This window comes from Phasianus colchicus, chromosome Z, assembly GCF_987193195.1.
Source record: "Phasianus colchicus chromosome Z, bPhaCol1.hap1.1, whole genome shotgun sequence".
Taxonomy (NCBI): Eukaryota; Metazoa; Chordata; class Aves; order Galliformes; family Phasianidae; genus Phasianus; species Phasianus colchicus.
In genome coordinates, this window is record NC_143476.1 from 71,747,412 (window position 1) to 71,764,416 (window position 17,005).

The 17,005-nt window shown below is 43.1% G+C and overlaps 1 protein-coding gene across 1 annotated transcript in view; it reads right to left on the bottom strand.

Moving 5' to 3' along the window:
* RGS7BP (regulator of G protein signaling 7 binding protein) overlaps nucleotides 1-16,354 on the bottom strand; it is a 39,126-nt gene extending 22,772 nt beyond the window's left edge. Inside the window, exons 1-2 of the mRNA XM_090131671.1 lie at nucleotides 15,925-16,354; nucleotides 13,200-13,366 (exon numbers count right to left, since the gene is read on the bottom strand). Coding sequence (XP_089987797.1) covers nucleotides 13,200-13,366; nucleotides 15,925-16,083 — 326 coding nt within the window. The 5' untranslated portion in view covers nucleotides 16,084-16,354. The remainder of the gene's footprint in view (nucleotides 1-13,199; nucleotides 13,367-15,924) is intronic.
* Nucleotides 16,355-17,005: the final 651 nt, after the last annotated feature.

Here is a 17,005-nt window from a genome sequence, read left to right on the forward strand (position 1 = left end):
ACGTACCTCTCATAAAAATATGGGTACGGGACATGAGTTATGCGAATCATTTTCCACAAATATGACTGGATAGAGAGGATAGACTCCCTTTTCATTTAGCATCATAGACACTGCAGCTTAGAAATACATAGCAGCTGCAAAAAATGCCGTAAGATCAACCTCAGAGATTACGGTTCGCCTAGAACAAGAGGTGTGACAAATACTGCAGAAAAGAAATGCTTAATTTCTCCAGACACTGAGGGCAAGCAGACAGAGGCCCTTCTGATTATGATTCAGGTGCAACTGAACCTGCCTCTGCTTTTCTAGCTTAAGCATATCATTTACTTGTTTATAACATAGCCATTCATGCTTTTGAGCAGAAGTAGAAAAGTCAATCGAATACGTTTGCCTTTGTACAGACTTTGAGAAAACACTCTTATTTATGTTCCTCCCATCTGCTAGGGTTGTTATTTCTTTTCTTCTAAAATACATGTATTTCATGCACATTGCTGCCAGTTTCAGTATCATATGTTGTTTTTTTGTTCTACTAATGTGCTGCAATAATGTGATGCAAGCACTGCACAGCATCTCAGCCAATCAGAGGAAGGACAAGGCTAGCTCTTTCTAGTACACCTCTAAATAGTTGATACCTTGTTTTTATTAAATGGTTGTTTTGAAGCAGTTACTCTCTTAAATGCTTTTCAGTGAAAGAAGATACGTGGTCAGATTTTGGCTAGCTGGCAAAGTGAAAATCTGTGGGATTTGTTCTGGTTATATGATAGTACAAGTAGAGCAGACTCAGTGCATTATCTCATATCATAGAGACATTTCTAACTCCAAAATTTACAGAAGTTTAGAAATTTCTAAGCTCAAGTAGTTTAGCTAGAACAGTATTAGTAGGAAATATCCTTTTTTAAAAAAGTAATTCAAGAGAAACTTTCTGACTTCCACAGACACTATCTTATACACCAACAGCCATGTATGCTTTGGTCTACATGGCTCACCCTCCCACTTCAAAATATGCCCCATAGAAAAATTGAAGGGTATCAATTTTTTTGTAGTCTTCTACTTTTTTTTTTTTTCCTACTTGAAATTCTAAAATTCTTTTGAAAATTCACTGTATGAGATTATCACTACAGATTCAGCATCCGTGCCTTTAAAATGAATTTATGTGTTGTTTTTTAACATTATGATTCTTTCACATCACTGACTTTATGTTAGCAAGTACATATCAAATACTTGTTAAGAACTGTAAATGTTGCTTCCTATTTATTTCCATGGAAACTACAACTAATACAAAGAGCACAATAACACTGCTTTGTAAAGCAAATTTTCAGCTAGAAAACACTCTTCTATAACATAGTCACCACCTTTAGCTGTGCATTTTCACCAGAAATGAACAAAAGCCTACATGCTGCACTCATAAAAATGTTCACGATTGGAGGTGACCTGCTGTCACTGTCACACTGCTGAAATGCACCATTGACCACCTCACTGTTCTCACATCCAATGTTGGTCTCCAGAGGCATTCAGCAAACATCAGTGAATGTTAATGGGTACCATTTTTTCCACATAGAATTACAGAATCATAGAATGGCTTTGGTTGGAAGGGACCTCAAGGATCATCACATTCCAACCCCCCTGTCACAGGCAGGGCCATCTACCTCCAGATCTGGTACTGACCAGGGCTCCATCCAACCTGGCCTTGAACACCTCCAGGGATGGGGCATCCACAATCTCTCCGGGCAGCCTTTCCACTCTCTCTGTGATTAATTTCCCCTGACATCTAATCTAAACCTTCCTTCCTTGACCTCAAAACCATTCTGCCTCATCCTATCACTGTGTACCCTTGCAAAAAGTTGATTCCCCTCCTGTTTATAATCCCTCTTAGATACTGGAAGACTGAAATGAGGTCTTGTCACGGCCTTCTCTTCACCAGGCTGAATAAGCCCAGCTTCCTCAGCCTGTCTTCTTAGGGGAGGTGTTCCAGCCCTTGTCATGGCCCTCCTCTGGACCATCTCCAAACAGCTCCAAATCTTTCCTGTAGTAGGAGCCCCCTGGTCTGGATGCAGTACTACAGATGGGACCTCTTGAGGGCAGAGTAGAGGAACAATCATCTCCCTGTCCCTGCTGGCCATCCCTCTTCTGACAGAGCCCAGGATACCATTGGCCTTCCGAGCTGCAAGAGCACAATGCTGGATCATGTGCCACCAGGACTCCCACGTCCTTCTCTGCAGGGCTAAATTCCTCCACATGGAGGAATTCAGTGATTCAGTGTTGTTTCAGAGTGAATTTTATTGTCTAAATAAAATTCTAGAATGCTTAAGAGTTGGAAGGGATCTTTAGAGGTCATCTAGACCAACTCCACTGCAATGAACAGGGACATCCACAGCCTGGCCTTGAAATCTCCTGGGACTTGCAACACATCACTGGGCAACCTATCCCAGTGCCTCACCACCCTCACTCTAAAAGACTTTTCCCGTATATTCAACCTAAATATACATGACCCTCTTTAAGTCTGAAAACATTTCTTCTTGTCCTATCACCACAGATCCTGCTAAAGAGTCCGTTCCCTTCTTTCCTGTAGCTCCTCTTTATATACTGAAAGACTGCTACCATATCAACTTGGATATTGATGAAAAGTAAATTATTACAGGTCTATCCAAACTTTTCCACCAGGACACAAACTGTTTATATCATTCAATAGAACTTCTTGAACTTAAGCAAAGCAACACTATTATATGAACTTTTTTTTCAAAGTTACTCCACTGTATCCTTGGGTAGGTAAGATCAGCTGTATTAGACAAAAGTGACAAGATTCTGGGGGCTGCAGGTTGGCTTATGTGGGTGATGATAATGGGCTATCCTATATGGGACACAGTCAATCCCAGCCAGCTTCACAGCAGTTCCACTGCAGGACATTGCTGAGCCCATCAGTCAAATGTGTAGTACCTCCTTGAAAACTTGCTTCAAATGGGGCAGAATACACCACACAGAGATAGGAGAGAAGAAAAAGAGTGAGAAATGAGAACATCAGGGTCAGAGAAAGCAGAAGGAGAAGGTTCTCCATGGCAGAACAGACATTCCTACAGCCTGTGGAGAGGACTCCACCGGGAGTCCATGGAGGATTCCACGGTAGAGCAGATGGATGTTTCTGCAGGAACTGCCACCAGGGAAGAGCCCACACCGGTGCAGATTTTTCTAACAGGATTGCAGCCCTTAGAGGAGCCACTGCTGGAGAAAAGGAGAAGTGGGAAGAGAAAGAAGCAGCAGAGAAAGAACTGTTATGGAATGCTTACAATCCAGTAACTCTCACCCTTTGCCATACGCCTTTCAGGGGATGGGCTGAGGATCCTGTAGTGAAGAAATGTAGCTGAACATGGAAAGTGAAAAAGTGTTGTCCTAATGTTTGCCTTTTTATCAGGCCCCTCACTGAGGAGGGGCAATATTGAGTTAGATAAAAGCAATCTTTAGGTGAGCTCTCAAGTCAGCCTTGCCTACCTCAAGCCTGATCTGGACCAACAATCCGACTCAATGTCTCACTACCTCAAATTAAATACCAGACACTTTATATAACACATAAATTCAGACCATAGCTGGATAGACTTTTCAGAAAACATCTGTGATAACCTAGAAGGATACAGTCAGATCAGCTGAATGGGCAGCAAATTTTTAGTTTCCCAAAGAAATTTCAATTAAGCTTGTCAGCGTCTGCAAATTATTCTCAAATTAGTTTCTGTGATTGAACAGTAGTGAGAGCAGGTCTCTGCCAGGCTCAAACACAATCTACCACCATATGGACTCTTACAACTTTAGAATCATAGAATCATTAAGGTTGGAGAGACCAATAAGGTCAAGACGAAGAATCCATAGATGTTATGAGTTTCAACTATCTAGATTCTTCCTCTGATTTGAAACTTTGAAGTTCTTTAAAATGTTCCTTAATGACTTGCTACTCATTATGAAGCAGTATAAACTTTATCTTTCAAAAGTCTGCAGAACTTAAATGCTAAGAACTCATTCCTATACTCACTTAATAGTTGGGGATTGCTTGAACCTTTGACAACTATTAAAACGAGTATCTCTTGAGGGTTGGTTTATGAATTTTTTTTGTGATTAGTGCGGAAGCCAATCACATTTTCACAAATGGGTCAAATTTCCCAGATAGGCTTGAAAATGGATGCAGTGCTTTGGGTATTTGGTGCTGTAGGATCTAAGCCATAATAAACCTCTACCATATGGGATTTAGAAGGAACTCTACCTCGGGCAAGTGATGCCATCTGCTGTTGTCCATCCACAGGACACGAAGCCAGATGACTGCTTTGAATTATGACACTTCTATTCTACTTTTTTTCCATCTCTAGTAACTACTTTTAATATAAATTTTAAAAATAATTTTCAAAGGACATACAAAGTACTTGTTTGGCCTGGATAACCTATGTTATGCACAAATTTCAGCATTTCCATATTTCCTAAAAAAAAAAAAAAAAAAAAAAAAAAAAAGTCTAAGGACCATTGAAAACAAAGAGAAAATATTTTATTAGCTCCACAATGTGATTGATGCACTGAAAGCAGTGTAAACTGAAAGAAATCCAGTCCATCAAGCAGATTATTACTAAGCTGCTCAGAGTAAGGTAATATTTGAGATTCTGTATACATCAAGTACTTCTAGAAGTGCTCTGAATACAAATAAAAGTCTTCCATTTCAAAGAGACATTGTAGTATAATAGAAGTATTTCACAGAGCCAATCTGTACAAGCAGTTAAGTTAAAAATCACAGCTGAGAGACTGAGAAAGCCTGAATATGTCAGAAAAAAAAAAAAAAAAAAAAAAAAAGCTTCCTAGAAGGTTTAAATTTATATAAGGAGAATTTTTTTAAAACCATCTGTTGCTAAAATGTGTTCAGGAAGCAGTATTATAGCATAAGGAACTTCGTATTTTCTTCACTTCAAATTTTTTAATCCTGCTTCAGTCTCTGTTTCACTTTGCAAATCGGTATTACATTTTTGCCACTCTGAAATGACAATTTCTGCTTGGAGATGCCTCTGCAAAGTCTTCCTTGGGCATCCAGTATTCTGCATTAACTGTTGCACAGATGCGTTAGTAATTTCCAATTGAATGATGCAAAAGGAATAGCAAGGCCATATGTACACTGTTTTGGTAGGTCTGCAGCTAAATTAAATGCCCAGAACTTGTGGAAGTAATTGGAGGTTGCTGTATAAACGTGGCACATTTTAGTATTCTGCCATTTAACCATTTCCCATGCTGGCAAAGTTACCAACAGTTCATTTGTAACCACCCCTCCTACCATGATACAGATACGAAACACCAGCTTTCCTTTGCTCATTCACTAAATGCAAACTTGCTTTATTCTGTTACAAGAAGGCAGCTTCTTCAACAATTTTGAGTACAACATGACAGCATTTGAATTCTTATGACAAATCCACAGGCAAGAAATGTTGTTCATCCAGAAAGTATTCATAATAAAGAAAAGAATTATGAGGTAAAAAATAAAACAAAGGAGGGGAAAGAAAGAGCTACACAGAATCAATTGCTCATGTGTAAGTAACTGAATCTATTCTTTCTCCTATAGATAAAAATGATGTAGAAAATCTAAATGTAGATCTGCAAAGAGGAAACAGCATTCCATGAGAGTAGGTAGATATAACAGCGGGAACACTTCAGTATATGTTTAATTTGAGAACATGAATTTGCACATTATTTTATTGACAGTACTGGAATGATTCCTGGTTAAGGAATGTTTAATTTGATGCTAAGATCAGATGAGACTTAATGCTTTGATAATGGTTTCAAATATTTAATTATCATGAAACAGAGCATATAGACAGCTAGATGCTCCATTACTCCTGAGTTAGCTGTAGAGGAATGCTGCACATCATGACACAGGTGAGTGTGCTAGTGGAGGACTTAAAATATGGCAGCATCTTACTTTTTGGAATTCTGTTCCAAGCTATAGAATGGAGTGCTGAATGCGGAAATCACATCAAAATGGAAGGCAAACCAACCTTAACCTGCAGCCTGCTCCAGCCCTAGACCATGGCTCTGAGTAGGTGAAGAGTTAAAATCAAACTGCTAAAAAACCACTTGGCACTCTGCTCCTCTGCACCTTGCTGTGTTTTATCTGCCTAAAAGACAGAAAAACCATAGTAGCAAGGACTAGAATGCAGACTCACATTACTTACAAGGCATCTCCTTAAATAGGTTACAGTGTTTACCCACACTGGCATCACTTGAAGCAGAAGTAGAGTCAAGTCTCCGCACCACATTGCTCTGTGGAACATCGTCCCAGCTGGGCAAGTGATGGCAGTGTGCCCTCATTGCCCTGCAGTTATCTGTTTCAGGTCAATCTACAAGGGAAAAGCTACAGGGTTCTGTTGCTGCCTATCTGCAAATAAATGAGCGATGAAGACCATGTCTGTCCTGCCTTCCCCTGACACTTTCTCTTGGCAGTAGCCTGGAAGTCTGGGTGTTCTGAGACAAGAACAAGCGATATAAAAGTTGACTCAACTTCAGCTTTGCTTTAGAAGAAAGTGGTAGCTGCCTCTGTGTTCTGTCAGGAGCCCAGAATTGTCAGTGCGTGTTAGTATGCTCTGAGGATGTTCTGTTAGTGCCTATGAGATCAACCCTTGTCAGAACTTGGATAAGGAAGAGTGCTCCACTTCTGCCTGCTGTTTAGGCTTACCCTTAAGAAAGGTGCTAAGCTCCCCTTCCATTTTGTCAAAATAACATGACTTTGTGTCACTGCAGATCTAGAACTTTCAGGTTTTCCAAAATTGTTGTTCTGCACAGGGAAGTAAATGCTAAATGAAATTTTATGTACGTCTGCCCTTGTCTGAATCTGGTCCCTAGTTATGAAAGGCAGATCTGTAAAGGGACATATTAACACTTCATCTACTGAAGCCTGCACTGCCTATGAAAGTGCAGCTCTAAAGACAAAGATACAAAGGAAAAGTGAAGCTGTGGAGGTTAGCTATTTTGAGAACCCTCGTTTTAGTAAGTAACCATGTATTCTTCTCCATTATTTGCTTTCAAAAATTTCCCTGTTAGAACTTGAGGTATCTGATTTAAATGTTTTCTTTTTCTTCTTGCTACTTAAATTGAGTAAATATTTTATTCTCAACAAGAGAATCCATTTTAACTCAGTTCTGTAGAAAATTGCCTTAGCTTTTCAATGCATTTCCATTATTTTAGGTGCACAGGGTTTGTTGTAAACTTAGAGACATTTTGAATGTAGTGAGAGCAGTGTCTGTGAGTCTTAGCCTTCTGAGAGAAGAGCAAACTATTGCATACTTGCCATGCACTTGTTTGTCTGCAAAGGGTAAATTCACTCTATATCCATACCTGAGCTTCCTTCCAAAACATTTCCAAGTTCGGTTTTTTTTTTTTTTACCAGCCATCACATTATTTTTAATACTCAAGTATATTTCCAACAAGTTATACTCCTGTTATCACAGTGCAACCTCTCCAAAGCATTTACTTTACCCTTAACTTTTCATTTGGCTGTCAGAACACTACCTGTAATGGAGGAAGAACACAGGAGCAGTGCCTTTAATTCAGATCTCCAGAGATAAGCATTAATCTCTGGCACACACAGTTAGAGAGGGAGTTGAGCGGCAGTGATTGTAAACACAGCTGGGGAGGGCAGAGCTCTCCATACATGCTGCATGGTTGATACCTGGCTTGGGTGAGCCTTAGTTTATTGCTCTGTCTGCTAACATTGCCTTGCTTTTGATTCGTGATTATAAAAATTCTTCCTTGTTGAGATGAGTGTTGCCATTTTCTGTTTCTGCTGAGCTATACTGCTTGTCAGTAGTGCTTTCTCTAACATCTTCAGTTAAACAGTTAACATGGTTTCTATTATGTCTGTCCTTAATACAGCTCTCATGAACTTACAAGTCTGTTCTCTTCTTCTCTTGATTTCCAAAATACCTTGGAGCAGACCTCTTTTGTTTGCATGTGTGCTTTAGTAAGCAGACAATCATTTTAAAGTCTGATTATTTAGGAAAAATTCAGACATTTTAATAAAAACATAGTTAGAGATGGGTGTCGACAAATTGTCTGAACACAACCTTAGGAACTGATCTAATAATAATTATGTCTGAGAACCAAACCTCTAATGCCTAAGGAAAGCATCAGAAATCTAGCATAGACTGTATAAGAAAACAAAAGTGGAAATTAAATAAAACTACTAAAGCAACACTGTGGAAGCATTTCTATGTGTTACAAGAAACACAGGAATGCCATCAGGATGTTTTTTGAATCTGCTGACTCAACTTCACATGAACTCAGGGGAAGTTACATGTAACAACTGCGTTGTAAAAGTAACAGAAATACATCAATGTAAACTCTGAGGAGATTCACTGAGACCATCAAGAGGCCATCTAGTCTCCCTTCCTGCTTAAACTCACTACAGCAGGTCACTGAGGACCGTGTTCACTGAGTTCTGATTATTATTTTTAAGAAGTGGAATGTCTTCCTGTAGCCTTCTCTTCTCCAGGCTGAACAAGCCCAGCTCCCTCAGCCTGTCTTCACAGGAGAGGTGCTCCAGCCTCCTGATCATCTTTGTGACCCTCCTCTGAACTTGTTCCAACAGCTCCACATTCTTTCTTTTGCTAAGGATCCCAGGCCTGGATGCAGAACTCCAGACAGGCTCTCATGAGGGCAGAGCAGAGAGGAACAATCCCCTCCCTGGCCCTGCTGTCCTCCTCTCTTTTGATGCAGCTCAGGATGTAGCTGGCCTTCTGGGCTGCAAGCACACATTCCTGCTTGCATCGATATTTTCATCCAGCAGGACCCCAAAATCCTTCATTGTGGGGCTGCTTTCAAGGAGTGCTCTGTCTGTACCATGTATTTGGGATTCCCATGACCCAATCTCAATTTATTGAACTTGACCTTCTTGAACTTCATTAGGTTCACATGGGCCCCCAGCTCATGTCTTTCCAGGTCCCCCTTAATGGCAACTCCTCCTTCTGTCCTATCATCTGCACAACTCATCTTGGTGTCATTAGCAAGCTTGCTGAGGGTGCACTCAACCTCACTGCCTGCGTCAGCAATAAAGATGTTTAAAGATGTTAAAGAGCATTGGTCCCATGATGGGCCCCTGATGAAACCACTTATCACCAGTATCCAGCTGGAACTACAGCCTTGGACTACAGCTCTCTGGCTGCAATCATCCAACCAATTTTTTATACACCAAGAAGTCCAGCCTTCAAATTTATATCTCTCCAATTTAGAAATATGGATGTGGAGTGGAACCACGTCAAAAGCCTTGCGCAAGTACAGGTAGATGACATCAGTTGCTCTTCTTTTGTCCACAGATACCATCACTCCATCATAGAAGGACACCAGATTGGTCAGGCACAATCTCTCCTTGGTGATGCTATACTGGCTATCTTGGATCACCTCATCATCTTGCATGTACCTTAGCACAGCATCCAGAAGGATCTGCTGCATGATCTTCTCGAAGCACAGATGTGAGGCTTCTATTTCATTCAAGAAAAAGCCGCTGTCAACATTTATATCAGACTATCAGAGAGACATGATCAGTTTTAGTTTCAGTGTGCCAAGTGCACCCAGAAATACTTGCATTATGTAAGCATATCAAGTGCTTGAGAATATGAAAGGAACATTTCAAAAAGTCTCTACGCTTGCGCGGAACTGTGCCTTAAAATGCAGTTCTGAGTTATATTTCTATTCCCATCCCAAACTTTTGACAAATTCTGATCTAAAATACCATCAGAGTATTTACCAGCCAAAAAAAAAGATTCCAAAATAGAGGTTTGCACTTTTTTTTTTTTTTCCTTCTCTGTCTTGTTCCAAACATTTTCTCTTTCCTTTGGTTTATCTTTAGAAAAAAATGCTGATCCATTTTCTTGCTGCTTTACCTCCTCTGAGTTTCACCATAACTTCTGATACTACAAGATGCATAATGTAATTCCGACAAGATACCTAATTTATGATAATAGAAAATGCAATGAAAGAAGCAGAGCTTGATCACAGCCCTCAGAAGATAGCATCATTAAAAATAAAAAAGAATTTTTCATATGAATTAGGAATACTATGAGCAAGAATTGATCTGAAGTCCTGAAAAAGTACTGAGAGAAGAGCTTTAACTTTAATTCCTATAAGATTATTAGCCAGAACTAGAATATTTTCATTCAATTGATTTCTATTTCTAATCTTTATTCCATGAAAGTCATAATGTTGGTAAGCTCAGGTAAACTCTTTGGGAAAATTTGACCTCTCACCATTAAAATATATGCACGTTTAAGAAGAGCATGTGATGAGGGCTATGAAGCCAAAGATGGAATTTGAAGTCTCCTTTCTTGATAACCTTAATTAATTGATCCGTAATGTTTTTAAACACATCACAGTGTATAGATATCATTACTCATCCTCAGCATTTTCTAATTAGAAGATCCTCATATGTACACAAATTCTGAAATCTGCTGTCAGCTTGTATTGATCAGGTATTAATTGTTCAGATGCAACCTTTGACTCACGAGATGCCTAAACTCCTGACTGGGAAGTGGCAAGTATACGAGGGAAAGCAATGCTCCATGTACAGTCTGCTTTTCATATGTGTTTTTTTGTTTGTTTGTTTTGTTTTTGTGGGTTTTTTTTTTGTTTTGTTTTGTTTTGTTTTTTCCCTTAAATCTCTGCTACTGGCTGCTGTCAGATTTGGACCACATTGGTTGATATGCTCCAACTCAGTCCAGTCTATTAAGGTTTTGTGTTTCCTTGCTACTTACCTTTGTCATCCTCTCCTTTGCTTTCCTTTCTCCTAGTTTTTAAAATGTAAGTGCAGCTTTCAGTTGCTCCATGTGCCTAGCTGAACTTCCTTTGACGGTATATAAGTGTATATATCTGTTACAGCTACAATGGGCATCTTCTCTTGTTCATATTACACCTCTGTCCTTCTTTGACACCAGAACTGATGTACCCAAAGCCAAAGCTTTTTCTTCCTCTTGACTTCTATCCCACGTAGTTCCTAATGCACCATCCCCACTTCAGCATTTTTTTCCTTAATGTTATCTAATAAAGTGAAGTCAACTTATTGAAAGAAACTCATGTGCCCTGCAATAGTTCATATCACTAATGGACAAAAAGAATGTTACTGATTGAATGCCGATATGTAATGAAATCTTAAAGCCAGTAACACAATTAGTTAACTGTTATAATTATCTCTGGCTGGGAAAGCAATAGGCAAGGATGGCTATCTTGAACAAGCTTTGGAAGATGGAATCAGTTGTGTTATCTGAAAGTCCGCAGAGCACAGGGCTGCCCATTTTAAATTAAAGTAGCAAACCAAATGAGCCTTTGTCCCATCTGCTCACTATCAGTGACTTCAGAACAGCACACCGCCCTCCTGACTGCTTGATATTGTGGCTGATTTAATACATTCCTGTCCTTAAATATTTTTCTTCTCACTACATTTTCTTCTCACTAAATTAAGTTCTAGATCCTACGTCATATGCACAACGTCGCTCTGCAATCTGAATTACAGATTGCACCTCTATTTACTACTCCTTCCATTTGTGTTCTGCACAGAGTCCCTGCTGCACTTTCACCTCTCGTCCTTCCTCACAGACATGCCACACAAGTGGAGCTGGCTCATATGCCTTTCCTCAGCTGTAGGAGGGTGAGGCTGTGAAGCACATCTTGTAAAATGTCTGTCAAACTGAACAAGTCATTTCCAGAGGGTTTCTAACACCTACCAGTTGTTGGTATGGATATCACATTATTATCACAGTTATTTAAAATAGTCTTAGATTAGCTAAATGTCATTCTCGTAACAACTGCACAACCTTCAGGACATCTTTGTGTATATGACAGACTCCCAACTCTGAAATGATACTTAAAGAAGCTCTCTGTTTTAAAATGAGCCTGCATTTACTTTTTTCTTTAACATAACAAATAAAGATTAAAAGAAAAAACACAATCTATGTTCTGCTATTCGAATGTATGTTTTATTTATCTCTCTATTGACTCTGAAAGTACACAAAATCCATTTCATTACTGTTTGCTTGTTTTCACGTTCTCAGTGTTACAGTTGTTGAGTTACTGTGCGCTGGTTACTGCAAAGTTTGTCGGCTTTTTTTTAACTCTCCCAGACTTTAGTAACTTAAAAGCATCTGTTGTGTTTCAGGAGCAAATCGGAGCTTGTAATATCAGCACAAAAAACTTTGCACAAAATTACTTCTGAAGAGATCAGCATCTACTGAAATGACCGATCGGTGTTTTTTTCCATCTGTTAGCTACAGTGGTCTTCCTCTATTCACTATATCTGTGACAGGTTTCCCGTATAACTGATGAAAGAAATTCCTTGAGGATTGGGCAGAGCTGCTGAAAATAAAGATTTCATAATGGTTTACGTTGGGTAAGGTGGGAGCAGGAAACTGACACAGCTTGGTCAGAGACACAAGGCTTGGGAGTGAGTGTGTTAATGTCACATCCCTGTCATCTGCTGTGTGTGACCCACAGATAGTTGGCCTTTGTGAAAACAGCATCAATTCACTTTTGAAAGACAGTTATTCTATCCCTGCTTGTCTTTCCTGTGGCACAGTCTCAAGTAGGTGATGATACACGATGATACATTCTGTCACCATGGAAAGGAGTGCTTATGTCATAATACACAAAGTCCATGAGAGAATAAATTAAAAATAATATACGCTGGGAAAGCTTCAATCCTTATTTCAACACAAGTGATTTTAAAGACATGCAGAAAGTAAACACAAGCTTCACAGCAGCCAAACTTTGTAATTGCCCCTCACATAATTTTCACCTGATTCTTTTTTCCCCTATATTTGTCAAGTTTCTAGTAGCACTGTTACTTGTTTCTGACTCCTCAGTTAGGTATACCAAGTGAAGGCCTGGGAAGGCAGCGATTGCTACATTGGTGTTAAAAGTCAAGGCTTCTCCCTTCATCTTTTTAAGCTGTCTGATGATACAGGGAAAAATCCTCCCCACTTAAATAAAAGCATCACACGAAATCAGTGAGATATCATCTCCCTCACGGGATTGGGATTTGATCCCAAATTGCACTATAATAAGGATATAAGCATTTGGTAGAATTTGTGGTCATACATCTCTATCCCTAAAACAGAAACACAAGTCAGAGATGAAAGTCTCCTCAATGGACTATTTAGCAGAGATGTGCACAAGAGTACAACTTTAACTAAACATGAGCAGGCTCCTACCCAGAAATTGCCGCTAGCTTCTGGTGAGCCTCATAGGCCATCTCACATCCCTCGGTCCGGGTTTTGTGCATTTCTGCGTGCAGAGATGGGCAGGTGACAGAGACATCCCCAATGGAAATCACCAGCTCTCGGTACAGGGCCACCTGGGTATTGAAATCCTGGACGAGCTGAAAAACAGACAATGTGCTTAGGTGAGACAATGAGTGACAATGATAAAAACAGCTGTGTTTTTATAAACACATATCCAATCTCGAGCCTGCTCCTGCTGCTCCCAGTCTCTCGGCACACGGGATAAAGTGCCTAAGATTTAGCAAATGATGACGGACTCCCTGCCAGCTGCCTCTTGTATGCTACAAACGCTCATCTGCAGGAAAGTGCTGTTTGTGCTTCTAAGCTCTGCAAGTGTGAGCTATTAGTCTTAAGTACTAAGCAGACACACACACACACCAAAAAAAAAAAAAAAAGAAAAAAAGAAAAAAAAATCACAAAAAAACAATCCCCGACAAACAGCTGCTTTACTAGTAGGTTATTTTTTTGCGATCAATAGGAGATGAAAACATCTCCAGAAATGTTCTCTGTTCCTCTTGCTTTCTGATTAACGGCACACTTAGGGATTGGTATGCAGTGCTTGCTTTTACACTAGGCATTCCGCTAATTTTGTAATGACTTCTGTTCTGTCACCGGGCTCTAACCCACATTTCAGACCTGAAATTGATTGGGAATCACAGTCGGGGGACATGCACCGGACAGGCACTTCTCATCCAGGATTCTAGAAAACACCTTTCCCAGCATGGGAGCAAAAAGCAGGTAAAGAGGTAAACAAGCATTTTGACCTTTCCTCAGCTATCTGATACCCAGTAGACACATCAGGATGCTGCTGGATGCCCAAGTAGATTTGCAGTGACGGACAGACATGGCTGTTCCACTGACTGCCTGTGTGGGACGGTATTTTAAGGAAACAAAGCATTTGCTGTCTGCTGGGAGAAACACATCAGAACATTTGCTCCGCATGGTGGTGGGGGTGGAAGAGAGCATTAAAACAAAATATGTACCAATTTTTTTTGCTGACTTGACCTCCATTTCCGAATTATAGAAACAGACAAGAGCAACTGCAGCCATCATTACATCAGGATTTTGGTTTGTCCCACATACAAGTATGGCAAAAATCCAGCTCTGGCACCTGCACTCTATCCATCAGCTTCACCAAATGTGAAAGTCCAGTCCTCAGATTGCCATACTCAGAAAGAAAATAAATGAGCTGCTTCTGCAGCAGTTTTACATTCTGGCTCTTTGTGCTCATAACTGTGATTACTCAGTAGGACTAAGGACTGGTATCAGGACCCATTTTTTTTGACTATGCTTTCTCAAACTGTAAGGTTTCACTGTTTTTGGAGGAGGTAAATAATGCCTTCATCTCACCAGAAACCCACACAACAACAAAGCCCCAGACAAAACACTCCAACTCTTCTTATCTCCTGTTCTGCATAGTTTAAGAGCACATGAGAAATGAGTGGACAAAGAGAAGAGTACATTGTGTCACAGCAGAATTATTCTGCATCATAAAAAACAAAGACATCCTCATCCCACACTGGTGAGGCAGATGCGTTCTGCAGGTTCTCACCTGACATCCCCTGACCCAACAGAGGACACACTGAGCAGCCTCAGCACTGCCAAGGAAAACAAAACCACTCTGATGCTGCAGCATCAAGACAGAACAAGAGAGAGCTCCCTCATTTCGTCTCTCAAATCTCACTGCATTTTGAGAGTCCATTGGTAAATCATGTCATACTTGTAATCAGAATTTTACCAGCTGAAGAGTGAAGAAACAAAGCTGGCACTTGTGTTTAACCACCTGAATTGAGCTCCCAAGAAGGAGAAGAAAGACAGGATGCAGTGGGATCCACTTGTTGGTTGTATTTATAGAGCCACGGTAGCAGCTTTGTTCCCTGGTGCTCTGGCACTGCTGCCAGTTTGAAGTATCGGCATGGAGATCTGCCAGCACTGTTCGTGCACCAGAGAAAAACAGTGCCAGAGCCCAGCAGAGCAGAAGTAACAGAAACGCTTCCAGCGCTGTTGGACAGAGCTGCAGCAAGGCTCAGATCTGTCAGGCAAAGTAGCAGCAACACATTTGTTTGCTATTTCTGTCATGAGAGAGAAGGGCAATTTTGGGACCCAATGCCAGCTGGGGAGCTAGAGACAGGAAGCATGGCACCGGCCTCGGGGAAGGCACCGGGACCCCAACAGTTTGAGCACAAGTGGAGAAAAATGCCACGGTGTGCCATGTGACGGCCCAAAACTAACATGGATGTACCTGAGATCTACAGCAGCTGCTCTGGAGAGACAGCAAGTACTAGTACTTACAACAGGAACAGAGTGTTGCTGCCTCAAATTCTGCATCCCGTTTAGCATGCTTTTAGGTGGTTTGTGTGCACTGATGCAACAGAAGCGACGGCTGACCTGTTCAGCCTCGGTCTGAGCAGAGATTTGGCCGGATCCAGCGGAAAGCAGCCGCGGCTGTGGGCAGCGTTGCGGGCTGCGGCACAGCGGACCCCGGCCTCCCCCGTACCCCTCACCTCCCGTGGTCAAACCGCCCGAGCGCGACAGCGCCCTGCGGGGAGCGCGGCTCCACCCGCGCCGATGGCAACGGGGGGAACAGGCGGGAGCGGCGCTGCGGAGCGCCGCGGAGAAGCGGAACGAGAGAGCGAAGCCCTCCGGCGGTACCCACCGTCTTGCAGTCGTCCAGGGCCCGCTGGTTCGGGAAGGCGCCGTCGGAGCCGCTGCCCCGCCGCTCCCTTTCGCGGCCGCGCGGCGAGGTCCCGCTGCCCGGGAAGATGGAGGCGGCGGGGCGGGGGCGCTTCCTGCGCCCGCTCAGTGCAGAGCTCATGCACGCGCATCCGCCGCGCGGAACCGCCGCCGCCGAGGGGCCCCGCGGGCGCGGGCAGCGCCTTCCCCGCCGCCGCCCCGGGGAGGGTGCGCGCTCCGCGCCGCTCACGGCAGTGTGCGGAAAGCCGGTGCCTGCGGGAGAGCCCGGAGAGCGCCCTGCAGCATCGCCCCGGCTACCGCGGGGAGAGGCGGAGGGGCCGGCGCCTTCCCTCCTTTAGCAGCATGTCAGTCCCCGCGGAACCGCCCCGCCGGCGGCATGCCCCGCCGTCCTCCTCCCCGCAGGCGGCGGGGGGGGGAGCGGGGGGGCGGGGGGGCGAGCGCGGCCGTGCCCGGCGGAGGAGTGCTTCTCCCATCCAGCGACCGCCGGAACCCGCGCCCGCCGCCCGCCCCGCCCCGCAACCGGGAGCCGCTGGCGGGGGCCGTGCCGGGGGCGGTGGGTCCGCGTGTGCGGGCGGTGTCAGCGCCGCGCCGGCTTCGTAGGGCGGGAGACAGAGTGGGGCCGCAGCCCCCCTCTCGCGCCCTCGGCGATCGTCCATGAGGCTCTCGGCGGAGCTGGTGCCGATCCCCCGGAGGGGGTCTGGAACGTGCCTGGCGGGGTCAACGATTGTGCGCATCGCCGGGCCAGCAGCTCTGGCTCCTGGGGGCACTGCCTACCCTCAGGAACAACGTTCGTTCTTCAGAACGCAAAGTCGCTGTGTTTTATCTGTCAGCTCAACCCTTTGTGTCGGTGCTGTCTGATAGCAGAATACCATGCTCATCCCGTGCACAGGTGGTGGCACAGGGGTGGGCCGATGCCCCTCTGAGGGCAGCGCAGAGAGTGCCCCTCCACCCCCCGGATCAGCACCTTTTCTGCTTCGAAGCCCCTTTCAGATATTTCTCACCACCCTCTCAGCAGTGGGTTCATGGGCGTGCAGTGCTACTAT